This window comes from Vicugna pacos, chromosome 34 (genome assembly GCF_048564905.1).
Source record: "Vicugna pacos chromosome 34, VicPac4, whole genome shotgun sequence".
Classification (NCBI taxonomy): Eukaryota; Metazoa; Chordata; class Mammalia; order Artiodactyla; family Camelidae; genus Vicugna; species Vicugna pacos.
This window is the reverse complement of record NC_133020.1, coordinates 10,980,935-10,994,149: the sequence shown is the minus strand read 5'-3', so window position 1 is coordinate 10,994,149 and position 13,215 is coordinate 10,980,935. Positions and strand designations below refer to the sequence as shown.

Here is a 13,215-nt window from a genome sequence, read left to right as displayed (position 1 = left end):
AGCCCAGGATGGGGGCAAGCAGTTAACAGAAACAGATCCAAATATTTTTAGGTTAGCAGATAATTATTTCAATATGACTATTATAAAGACATTTATGGATTTAAATAAAAAGATACATGTGAGTGAACAAATGAAGTCTCAGTAGAAAAATGGAAATTTAAGAACTGAAAAACAGTATCTAATTTTTAAAAATCACTGGAAGGCTTAATATTTTGCATAATCAAGAAAAAAGAACAGTGAGCTTGAAGGGCAACAGAAATCATACATGTTGAAGTACAGAAAGAGCAAAAACATCCTGAAAATAGCCTTGTGACCTCTGGGACAGTATCAGGCAACATAATATGTGTATATTGGACACACAAGAGAGAAGAGATTGAGGTAAAAAAAGAAATACTTAAAGTGAAAATAGCCAAAATTTTATAAGTTTGATTAAACAAATCAATTCACAAATAAAAGAAGCTTAGTAACTCCTAGGTAGGCACATGCGTGCGCACGTGCGCGCGCACACACACACACACACACACACACACATCACCTAAGCACATTATAGTCAGATTTCTGAAAACTAAAGATAAACATACCTTTTTTTTTTTTTCCCTAAAGCATCAGAGAAAATCAGCAAATTGCATTCATGGAAACAACTCTAATTCTGCAGATTTCTCATTAACTGCAGATTTCTCCTTAGAAACAATGGAAGCCAAGACATTAGAACATTATCTTGCATTTTGGAAGAGGAAAAGAAAATCTATCAACTTAAAATTCTATGTTCAGTAAAATTACATTTCAAAAATGAAGACAAAATGAAAACATTTTCAATTAAACACAGCTGAATTAGTTTATTATAAGCGTGTCTGTACTATTAGAAATCTTAAAGAAAATACTTCACGCTGAAAGAAGTGATAACTGAATGGACACTCAAAACTACAAGGATAAATGAAAAGCACCACAACAGGAAAATAAGTATATAATAAAAATATTTTTATTTACACATTTGTTTATTTATTTAAAAATAATTAACCATTAAAAATCACAATGTACAGCTGGGTTTGTAATATATAAAAATAAAATGTATAACAACTATAATAAGAATGAGAAATTTTAAAAAAGCGTAGTGTTCTAAGGTCCTTATAGATAGGGTAGTGTAATATTAATTGTGGTTGGCTGTGATAGGCTAAAAAAAATATTGTGATCCCTAGAGAAGCCACATCCCCAAATTTTAAGAGTGTATTTAAAAATCAAAAAGACAACAAAATTTAAAATTTTAAAAATCCAAAAGAAAACCAGAAAAAAGAAGAAATAGTTTGGACAAAAAAATTAATACCAATATCCAACCATGTCAATATTCTGTTAAATAAAATGATGAATAAAAACTTCAGTTAAAAGGCAGAAAATGTTAGCCTACATTACAAAAATAATATCCAACTTTATGCAGCTATATATAGGCATATATTTTAAATATAAGGATTCAGCTAGATTAAAATTAAAAGAATGGGAAAAGGTATACAAAGAATCGTACCATCTTGATATATTTTGAAAAGAAATTTGATAGAATTCGATATCCATTCATGATTAAAAACTCACAAAACTGGATATAGAATGGAACTTCCTCAACCTTAAAATTCTGAGTTAAATCTAGTTCTATGGAAGAATCTAGAGTTAATAACATATTAAATTGTGCAAGAATGAGTGTTTCCCTCTAAGACTGGAAACAAAACAAGGATTTTTGTCTAAATATTCCTCTTCAGTGTTGTAGTGGAATTCCTAGCCAGTGCACTATGGCAATAAAAATAAGTTTTAAATGGGTAAAGTTGGAAAGAAAGAAATAAAACTAACTCTATTTTCAGAAGAATGATTATGTAAGATCATAGCATTTGAGATTCATGTACAAATTACTACTGTATCCCAGTTAAAAAATATTATTTTAAAAAATTCTGTTTACACTATTAAAATCTCTACACTTAAAAGTAAAAAAAAATTGCTAAGACAAATTAAAGAAAGCCTAAGTAAATGGAAGGATATAACATGTCATTGATTAGAATAATCTCTATTGTTAAGATGACAATTCTATTTCTCCCGAAATTAGTGCTATAGATAAAACTATACACCCATTAGAATGGGTACTATTTTCAAATAGGCAAAATCAAGTGTTGGCAAGAATGCCATAAATTGAATCTATCATACTCTGCACATAATAAAGTATTACAGCCACTTCGGGAAATAGTTTGACAGTTTCTTCAAAAGGTAAACAAACACCTGACAATCAGCCAAGTCATTCCCCTCCTAGGTGCTTTCAGGGAGAAATTAAAAATACTTCCATACAAATACATGCACATAAATATTCACAGCAGCTTTATTCATAATATCCCAAAATAGGAAACAACCCAAATGTCCATCAGATTTGGGAAAAGATAAGCAAACTGATAGATTCACATAAACAAATAGTACTCATTAATTAGAAGGAATAAGCTGACACACTCAACAATATGGATAATTTCAAAAACAATTTGTACTGAGTGAAAGAAATTATACGCAAAAGAATGTTGACTCTATGATTCCATTTATATGAAGTTGGAAACAGTTGATATTGATCTAGAATGGAAAAAAATCATACCAGTGCTTGCCTCCGGTGGCACAGGAAAACCGTTTAATATCTTGAAACGAATTTGGTTTTTACTTGGTACATACATTTGTCAAAAGTTGAAGAACTGAATCTGCATTCTCTTTTATGTAAACTATGTTTCAATAAAAATAGATAAAAGGAAAAATATCATTGTTCAATATTGGAAAAAATAGAATTTAAGTAAAACAAAATAATCTGTGTTAATACTATGGTAATAATTTTGTTGCTGGGATTTTTTTTCTTCTGAGGGCTTTCTGGTGAGGAAGGTAGCGACAAAGCAGAAAAGAGCCCCACATGTACCTTAAAATCATTCTCTGTAATCCAGTTCTTTCGTTTTGCAGATGAAGATGGCTTCAAAAGAAATTGCAGAGAAATATTGATACTTAAAAATTTTTTAATATTTCTCATTATCCTTCTCGGGAGTTTTAGCTAATTTAAACTTAGCAACAGAGTGTCAGTTTGGAAGAGACAATGTTGAAAATCTGTCATTGTCATGTGAGAAATGCTGTCCTTCAATTGAACTGTGGTCCTGAATGCTTTTGCTGGAGTGTGAGCAAAACATGATAAACTGTCAGTGACTCGGTGGCCCTCGTCCTAGATTTAGACCCATTTGGGACCACTCTCCGGGGAGAAATGCTTGAGCATTTAAAGAAGTCCTTTTCACTGGCATTTTAACTCCAAACTTCCAGGAAACTCTGAGAATTTAAAGCCAGAATCCAGGGATGAATTGAGATATTTGTTTTTGAAGTTTTGAGCAAAAACTTCTCTGACCTTTGATGAAACTTAGTTGGAAATGAAGGAATATCATCTTTAAAGTATGCCTTTTCTTCACAGGCCCACTTGGGTCTGAGTTAATTTGTTAAGAAAGTAAGAAAGTAAATGGTTGATTACCTCTGCTCTCAGCGGTACACGTTGCAAGATTCAGATAAACTTGGTCTGCCTTAAAGGAGACAGAGACTCTGCCAACCAAAATGACATTTTTTTAAAAAGTGGCAAGGATAGGAGGGAGGAAAAATAAATATGAATTATCTGAAGTGAAGTTTATTTTATTTTCCTTTCTTCAAAAGAATAAAGTTAGTGGGAAATAAGCTTATGAAAATAACCTATCAAACTGTCTCAAGAAGATAAAGGACTCATTTTCTAAAATAAAAGTCAAAGAACTAGACTAACATTTTGTACTGTGTATTTACAGCAAACATTTATTAGTGTAGCAAACTCCAGTAAATCATAGTTTCCAATCTGGTTTTGCAGACTCTCGGAGGAAAAGAGAAGATACTTATGGTTTTATCGTTTCTACTGCAATAATGAAAATTGCTCCCTTCCCTTGGTCCTGGGTAGTGCCCCTGGATGGGATGAAAGAACTGTTTCAGAAATGCATACCATTTTGAGAAGATGGAAATTTTCTCACCCTTTGGAGGCACTTGGACTTTTGTCTTCCAGGTAAGAATTGCATGGCAGGCATGATAATACTAATGAGAACAACTTGTTTGAAGAGAACTGTAGGACCATATGATTAATTCAATAGCTGTTCTGTTTGTTTCCAATTTCTGTAGCTATGGATATTAAATTTAGATAAGTAAACTATGAATATAAATTTTAAGTAAATAAACTATGATTGTGTCTTTTGTACTAAACTTGAAGTATAATGGTCGTAGTTTCTTAAATTAAAAGTCTAGTTGCTCTTAGAGAAATAAAGAAATTGAATGGGGAAAAATAAAATTCTCTATTCCTTCTCCTCTCAAAAGAAAGAGTTCTTAAAAATTGGAACAACATCTTTTACTATTTGAAATATGCAAAGTGTGGCAAATTACCCTGCTTATGTATTCAATTAATAAGCCAATGACAATGATAGGAATAAAAGGAAGAAAACCCATCCCTTATATATTCTTTAGATCTCCTCTCAGAATAAAATGCATGGGGCTGGGAGGTGAGGTGAGGTAATGATGTCATCTTCTAGTTAAGGAGATGCCAGTGGGAACAGGTGTGGTGTCTGGTCTGGTTGGAGAAGTAGTTCTTCCTGGGCTTCTGTTTTATATTCAAAGCCAAGAAGAGCTATTTTAAGTCTGTCTTGATAGCATCAACTCACTGATGCCATGAAGAAAGCCTGCAGTCTCTAGAGTCAGAAAAGATTTGTGACACCCAGTTCTATTGTGAATTCTCTCTCAAGGTCCTGATGAAGGAGAAAAGAGGGAGAGAAAGTGATTTATTTAGGTTAATTTTAAATTACTGTCTTTTATAAAACTTCTTAGGTGGGAGAGGAGGAGAAAGGGTTTTCTTTTTCTATTATTTGTAAGAGTGACTAGGTTCTTCTCAATCTACCAAGTACAGAATTTACAAATTATCTTAAAATCCTGCATTTCTTGTGCTTCTCACATTGAAGATTTTATTCAGTTTTCTGGTGTCTTCCATTAATTACTGTGTGCCCAGATGCCCACTCTTCCTTGACAGATGATAGAAGATAGATAGATAGATAAATAGATAGATAGATAGATAGACAGACAGACAGACAGAGGGAGGGAGGGAGGAAGAAAGAAAGAAAATGAAAGAAAAAGAAAGAAAGAAACAAAGAAACAAAGAAAGAAAGAAAGAAAGAAGAAAGGAAGGAAGGAAGGAAAGGAAAGGAAAAGGAAGGAAGGAAGGAAGGAAGGAAGGAAGGAAGGAAGAGAGGGAGGGAGGAAGGAAGGAAGGAAGAAAAGAAAGAACGAACGAACTTGGAGCTTTTCCTCTTTTTACAAGTCTTCTTCTGTGGATCTGTACTTGACCTTGCCAAGTAAAATTGACCACATCTGCTTAGTACAGTGCTTTGTTTCTTTATGAATTACATTTTATTACAATGTGTTTACCTGCACCATGTGAAACATGATTTCCACACATTAGATTGAGAACTAGTTAAGGTACAGCAGTTGATTTTAGTGTTTTTGTTTCCCAAAGGCTTAAAAATACCTGGGATATAATAATTGCTCATTATTGAATCAGTCACTCTCTAAAATATATTATGATTATTTGTACCTTATTTTAACATTTAAATTATATTATTTGAAGGAATCATCTATTATGTTTATTTCCCACATCTCCTTGTACAGTTAATGAATAAATGAAATAGTATATGATAAGAAAATCAATTAACAGTTGGTTCCATTGGGATAATTTACAGTTCATATTTGTATTTCAAGAATCTTTTGAAAGAAACTCTCAAACCTACCTTACTCCTAACCACTTTTCCTGATTTAAATATATAAGCATAGCCAATATCTACAAAATTTTTTGCTGAATTCTAGTTGTTTTTGGCTCAAACAAGACAGAATACTAGCACAATTGTTACTTTGTTATTCCTCAGCTAATTAGCTAATAGAAAGTTGGTTCAGAATCATTAAAAAGTCCACAAATGATAAATGCTGGACAAGGTGTGTAGAAAAGGGAACCCTCCTACACTGCTGGTGGGAATGTAGTTTGGTGCAGCCATCATGGAAAACAGTATGGAGATTCCTCAGAAGACTGAAAATAGACTTACCATATGATCCAGCAATTCCACTCCTGGGTATATATCCAGAGGGAACCTTAATTGAAAAAGATACATACACTCCAGTGTTCATAACAGCACTATTTACAATAACTAAGACATGGAAGCAACCTAAATGTTCATCAACAGATGACTGGATAAAGAAACTGTGGTATACTTATACAATGGAATACTACTTATCCATAAATAAGAATAAAATAATGCCATTTGCAGCAACATGGATGGACCTGGAGATTGTCATTCTAAGTGAAGTAAGCCAGAAAGAGAAAGAAAAATACCATATTATATCACTAGACTCTAAAAAAAAAAATGACAAATGAATTTATTTACAAAACAGAAACAGACTCACAGACATAGAAAACAAACTTACGGTTATCAGAGGGAGAGGAGGGTGAAAAGGGGTAAATTGGGAGCTCGAGATTTGCAGATACTAACTACTATATGTAAAATAGATAAACAACAAGTTTATACTATATAGCACAGGGAACTATATTCAATATCTTGTAACTTATAATTAGAAAAGAATATGAAAATGAATATATGTATGTATATATATGAGTGAAGTATTATGCTATACACCAGAAATTGACACAACATTGTAAAATGACTATACTTCAAAAAAATCCATAGCCAACCTTTTTAAAAAAATGTAAAAATAACAATTCACAGAATAAGAAAAGATATTAGCAAATCATATATGTAATAAAGGAATTGTATCCAGAATATATAAATATTCTTACAACTCAACAACAAAACAGTGAATAACCCAACTTTAAAGGGTCAAAGGATCTGACATTCCCCCAAAGAAAATATGCCAATGTCCAATAAGCACATGAAAAGATGCTCAACATCATTAACCACTAGGGAAAGAGAAATAATAACCACGGTGAAGTATAACTTCACACTAACCAGGATGGCTGTAATCAGAAAGACAATAAGCTTTGGCAAGGATGTGAAGAAACTGTAAATTTCATGTATTGCTGGTAGGAATGTGAAATGGGGCAGCCACTTTGGAAAACAATTTGTCAGCTTATTAAATATTAAACACTGAGTCACCATATGACCCAGCCATTCCACTCTTAGGTATAGCCTCAAGATTAATGAAAAATAGGTCCACTGAGAAACTCATACATGAATGTTCAGACCAGCATTATTTGTAATAGCAAAAAGGTACAAACAAATCAAATGGCCATCAACTAATGAATAGATAGATTAAATGTGGTCTATCCATGCAATATAATATTATTCAATAATAAGAAAGAACGAATATTAATATATGTTACATCATGAATGAACCTTGAATACATGCTAAGCAAAAGAAGTTAGTCACCAAAGACCACATATTGTAAGAAATGTCCATCATATTTATAAGAAATTTCCAGAATAGGCAAATCAATAGAGACAGAAAATAGATTAGTGGTCACTTAGGCCTAGAGGAAGTTGGGGGAAAATAGGGGGTAACTGCCAATGGATATGAGGGGATTTCTTGTGGCTATGGCTCCACAACTTTGGGAACATGCTAAAAACCATTAAATTGTACACTTTGAGGAAACTGTATGATATTTCAATTACATCTCTATAAAGCTATTAAATTTTTTTAAGAATAATTATAAAAGTAAAAACTGACTATATCTCTAAGCATAATTTTATGATGAAACAACTTTCTAAAGTTTCTAAAGTATTCACTGGGAGTTATTTTTTTGTAATTTATTATTGTTTTATTAAGATGTGCCTTGATCTATTTTAAAGACATTTAAATGTGGTAACTGATATTTTTTGTAAAGTTCATGGAATATTTCTTACAGACATCTTTGTCAAAATGAAGCCTATAATACTGCAGAGTTTTGTTGCTTGTAAAATGAAAAGAGTCACTACACACACTTCAGTATTCTCTGATTCCTGATAACCAAGCATAATTCTTATAGGAGTCTTCTCTACCTAAAACAAATGCTGAACATCTATTTGATTCACTTAATGTTTTAAGCCTAAATATCAGATTTTTGCTTAATGCTTTTTAATACTATCTCATATTATTATCTACAATAACCCTTAAGGCAAACCCTATTATTATTTCAATATTACCCATGAGGCAACTGTGGCTTATAGGGGTTAAGTTGCCCAGGTGACACCAGTAAGTTTAGGAGCTGGAGTTAAACCCAGAGATTCAGAGCTTGCTGTCTTCACCACTGTGACTAACAGTCTTCTGCCATAAATACAATTTACTTACATACTAAATATGTAAATAAAATGATCATAAAATGGTTTGATTGTGGTAAATAATAGTACTTAACCTTCTTATGCTTGGATGTTTCTATTTCACTGTGTAATTTCTTTTTTTCTGAATAATTAGAGGTTACAGGGACGAGCTTCAAGTAGAGTGCTACTTATTAAGCATCATTCAGGAAACTTAGTAGAAATTTGATTTATATGCACATTGAACCTGGTAAGTTCCTTATCATGCATCAAAGAAGGTCACTGAGAAGGTTGGAGTATTTCCATTGTACTTAGCCTTTGACTCCCACTCTCAGTTTAACGGAACTATTAAAACACTTAAGGACAAGCTGTTTCCAGAAATGAACCTTTCAACTTCTCTAAATTCAAAGCTGACTTTTCTGAGACAAACAGTATGTGCCTGTTAAGTGAGTTGTCAGAGTGAGTTCTTCAGAGATCTGTATTTTCTCTCCTTTTAATAGTCTATTTTTTCAATGGCTTAACCTCTTGAGAACTGGTGTGCATCATTTCTAGCTTGGATAATTTTTAATACTTCTGATTACTTAATCCTCTTTGAAGATTCACCACCTCCTTTTGATGTGTTTTTAGCAAGAGACATGTTGAGATTTGATTTAGCATGTGTGGGCCATAGGGTGTTAATACATCCATGGCTGAGTGTTAGCCATGTGTTCACCGGGTACTGATACTTCCATTAGAGAAGACAGTCCTGTCAGAATAACAGAGATCAAGGGCTAAGGTCGGTAGTTCTTGGCAGATGGTGGCTATTTTCTTGAACCCTGATGCACAGGCACAACTATTCAACTGCTAATAGCAGAAATTACCCAAGGAATTAGAAGGCAGTTCAAAGAAAGTATTCATTTAAAAATAGAAACTCTGAATTGGCATCAGATGATTACATCAGAAGCTTAAATAAAAATTTGACAAGGTACCAGAACCTGCTATCCTACATGATGTAAAATGATTGTTTTGCAGGAAGAAGAGCAATACTTAATAGGTAGTGCCTCAGCTTTCAAAATCAGTTTCCTTGGGAAAATGTTCTACAAAAATGTTTGCACCAAACCACTATATTCTTCATTGTGGAGATGAATTTTATGCTAAAGCCATTCTTAACTAGCATTGTAAGCAGGCAGAATAGAATATGAGAAGGGACACAGTTATAACTTCCACATTTAACTAAATAATCAAGTGATGGATGATGGTGTATCTTTTCCATTTATTTATTGAGCAAAAATATGTGTACATAGGAATCAGCATGCAATAAATCAAAGAAACAAGAATAAGTCAAAGTGACTGTCTCTAAAAAATATACAATTTAGAGGGAAAGACTCAAGCTGAATATCACCACACAACAGTACTCTATACTGTTGTCAAAGTATTAAGTGCTGTGTGCCCCCAAGGAAGACAGGCAAATTCTTTCAGAGAAAATAAGAAAAGCTTCACAAAGAAATTGAATTCTGTCTCGAAACATTCATAGGAATTTCCTGAGTGGAGAAGAGAGGAAATGGCATTCCAGAAAGAAAGATTAGCATGATCACAGTTATGGGGGTTCAGAGAATAGTGAGTAATTTCACATAATACTAGAAGGACATTGTACTGGGAGACAAGGTTGAAAAGGGTGGTTCAGTTTAGATGGAGGCCTCATGAATCAGGTGGTTACTATGAACTAACTTTACTGCAGCCTATGGAATTTTAAGAATGGGAGCCTTGCAATCTTTATACAAGTTTAATTCTGTGAATTAATGTGAAGGGTGGACTGAAAAAAAGAGTAGAAAAAGAGCAAGGATATTAGACAGATGTCAGGTTTTGAAATAGTCTACTTGAAAAATGGTCTGGGTCTGATCTAGGCATCAGGAGAAATTTACAGAGCAGATCTGAGAATCATTTCAGAGCAAAGTGAAAAAGAGAGAGGAAAAAAGGAAGATTTTTGAGATTTCTGATTTGGGTAAATGATGGCTAATTACATCATTAACCAAGACAATAGTTATAGAAGAAGGAGCACATTTGGGTAGTGAAGTTGGAGGCTATACTTCAAGGTCCTGTAGAGGCAATGGAGGGAAATAAATTGTGTCTCTTAGAATCACATTGATCGTAAAGGCAAGAGAATCGCAGAGGAAGTAAGAAAAAGATTTTGAGGTATGGGGTTCTTATATTTGTTTAAATAAAAGAGCTTCAAGCATATTTACAAGCTGATATGAAGGATCATGCACGGAAGATGGGAAAACAGAAATGAGTGAAGTGACAAAATGAGAAGGCACCACAATAGCCTGGACCAGAAATGCAAATGGGAAATTTATCCAAGGAAAGTAATAGAGTCGCTTGTTCCTCTCAGGTGGGACGGAAGGAAAACTACGAATACAATTATAGATAAGTATGGAGATGGAAGAGAAAAATGAGAAAGTTTCAGTGTTCTCCAGGAAGGAAGAGTCAAAGGCAAGATGCTAAAAATGAAGAACATAGAATTGCATAAACCCAAAGATATGTATCTTGCCTTTGTGTCCTTTTGAAGAGTTTCTGGAGTTGCTTCCAAATTTCACGGCTGACAACATAAGCTTTGAAATCAAATATATCTGTCTCTGCCATTTATTGCTCACATGACCTTGGGCGAGCTTTCTTATCTATAAAATGGGAGTAATAAGCATCGTGTACCTCACAGGATAAAGTACTTATGAGAGAATTCAATAAACGCTACCAATCATTCTTATCGTCATCCTCTTCATCATAACTGTATTTTTAAGAGCATTTAGAGTTTCCAGATTTTTTTCAGTGCCAAATTGTACATATCAATAAATTCGTGGGAGCAATTTCATTTCTAGTAAGCTTAAATAAGTTTAAAGTCACTTGTCAAAAAATATATGATAAAAGAGTTAGCAAGTTAATAAACATGTGACAATTGAATCATGACTTACAGTTTACTTACTAAGCACTTTGAATATGTGATTTGACCTACAAAACAATCTCCTTAATAATGTTACCAACATCAACAAATTCCCCTGTTTTACTGAACCTCATTTTACAGATGGAGAAATTGAAGCCTAATTTGTCCTTTCATTTACTCAGTGGGTACTTATTCATACAAGGCCCTTATTAGGCCCTGAAGCTAGCATGCTAAGCAAAAGGAGACATAGACTTGCCTCTATGGCGTTGCAGTCTACTGGAGGTGGGGAAAAATAGGCCATTACCAAATTATGTATGAAATATAAAATAACAGGTATTATAAACAGCTCTGAGTGAAAACACATGGTTCTACAGTAACGTGTAACAAGAGACCCAAACCTTTCTTCCCGAGTGGGAAAATTCTTCCCCGAGGAAATTACGTTTGAGTTCAGATCAAAGACGCGTAGGAATGAATTGGTGAAAGGAGAGAATAAGAGTTTCCTGGGAAGAGGGAATTATGAACTAGAGGAACTGCATTTAGGAAACTAGAAGGCATAAATGATTCTAAGTGAGAGAATGTTTTGAATTGGTTTGCATCTTTCAAAGATCACTCTGGTTTCTAAGTAAATCATGGATTTGGTGAGGGAAGCAAAAGTAGATGAGAGAGGACCAGTTAGGAAGTTACGAGAGTGGTTCAGGTTTCAGAGAGAGGCAACTCGGCCTTAGAAGGTGGTACTGGTGACCTGTTGAAATGAACAGAACATTTTGGAGTAAAAATGACAGGGTTGAGTGGTGAGGGATAGCGAAAAAGAGGAATGTCAAGGATTACTCTTAGGTGTCTGTTTTATGTAAGGTAGATCATAGAAACATTCCATAAGATGTGGCACACTGGGTGACACGGATTATAGAAGAATCCTACAGTTCCGGCTTTTGTATGTTGGCTTTGAGGTGTGGTGGTTCAAGAAAGGTATGTAAACTACAGACCCCAGTCTGGAAATCATCCAGAGAAGGATGGGAATTAAGTGAAGGGAGTGGATAAATTTGTTTAGAGAGAACGAGCATAAGAAAAGAAGAGCCTGCATATTTATATTTAGACTCAAAATCCCCTATTCTTTTTCTTAGCTTAATGCTGCTTTTGCATGTAACGTTTAATGGATCCAAACGTAAAATCTCTACCTTGTACTTTCAATACACCACTTGCTTTCTGTAGTGCCTTTCTAATAAGCTTGTCTATAAATAAAATCAAAATAGACTCATAGAAAGGAACAAAATTATAACTACTCTTTGATTTTAAGTAATAATTTTAATTAATTAATACCATGACTATGTAGTTAATTCCCCAGTTTTTATGTGCAAGTCCAGAGACTGTCCATCAGGAAATACCCATATAGTTCCTGCATCTCTTTGTACCTAGGATTCATTCTTATTCCTTCTGGTTCATGACTAGACTAATGCCGCAGTCCAATTAAACAAATTACACTACCCACTGTTATGTGTCTCTGTTGGTCTATTTAGAATGAAATAAATAATGTACTCAAGTTAGTCTGGTGCATTTTATGTAAGTGTATATGAAAATATCTAGTCAAGAGATAAAAAGGCCTTACTAGAAGTACTATAAAAGGTCTGCTGGCCTAGTATTCTGGATATTTGGATTCTAGTTTCAGTGCCACCAAAGAATGGCCTTAGGAAAACAGCTCACATTTTCTGAGTTTCAGTTTCTTCATCTGTATAAGCAGGAGATTGAACCAGGTCTCCAAGTTTCCTTGAGTTCTAATATTCTGTAATGATGTGAAAATCCTTGAAGAAGCATGAATTATTCAGTAGCTAAAGGTTGACAATCATCTTAGAGAAGCCTTATTCACCACATTTCCTGGAAAAGAAATTCTTCTGTCACATCTGATCGTTTTTAGTACTAGAAAAATAGCAAAAATACTCGTATTGACATTTTTCTTCCAAGCTGATGCTGAGG

At 33.8% G+C, this 13,215-nt stretch overlaps 1 protein-coding gene across 1 annotated transcript in view; it reads left to right on the top strand.

Annotated features, from left to right (window-relative positions):
• PIK3C2G (phosphatidylinositol-4-phosphate 3-kinase catalytic subunit type 2 gamma) overlaps positions 1–13,215 on the top strand; it is a 269,311-nt gene that overhangs the window by 98,055 nt on the left and 158,041 nt on the right. Inside the window, exon 16 of the mRNA XM_072954194.1 lies at positions 3,872–4,060. Within this exon, the coding sequence (XP_072810295.1) occupies positions 3,872–4,060 (189 nt within the window). The remainder of the gene's footprint in view (positions 1–3,871; positions 4,061–13,215) is intronic.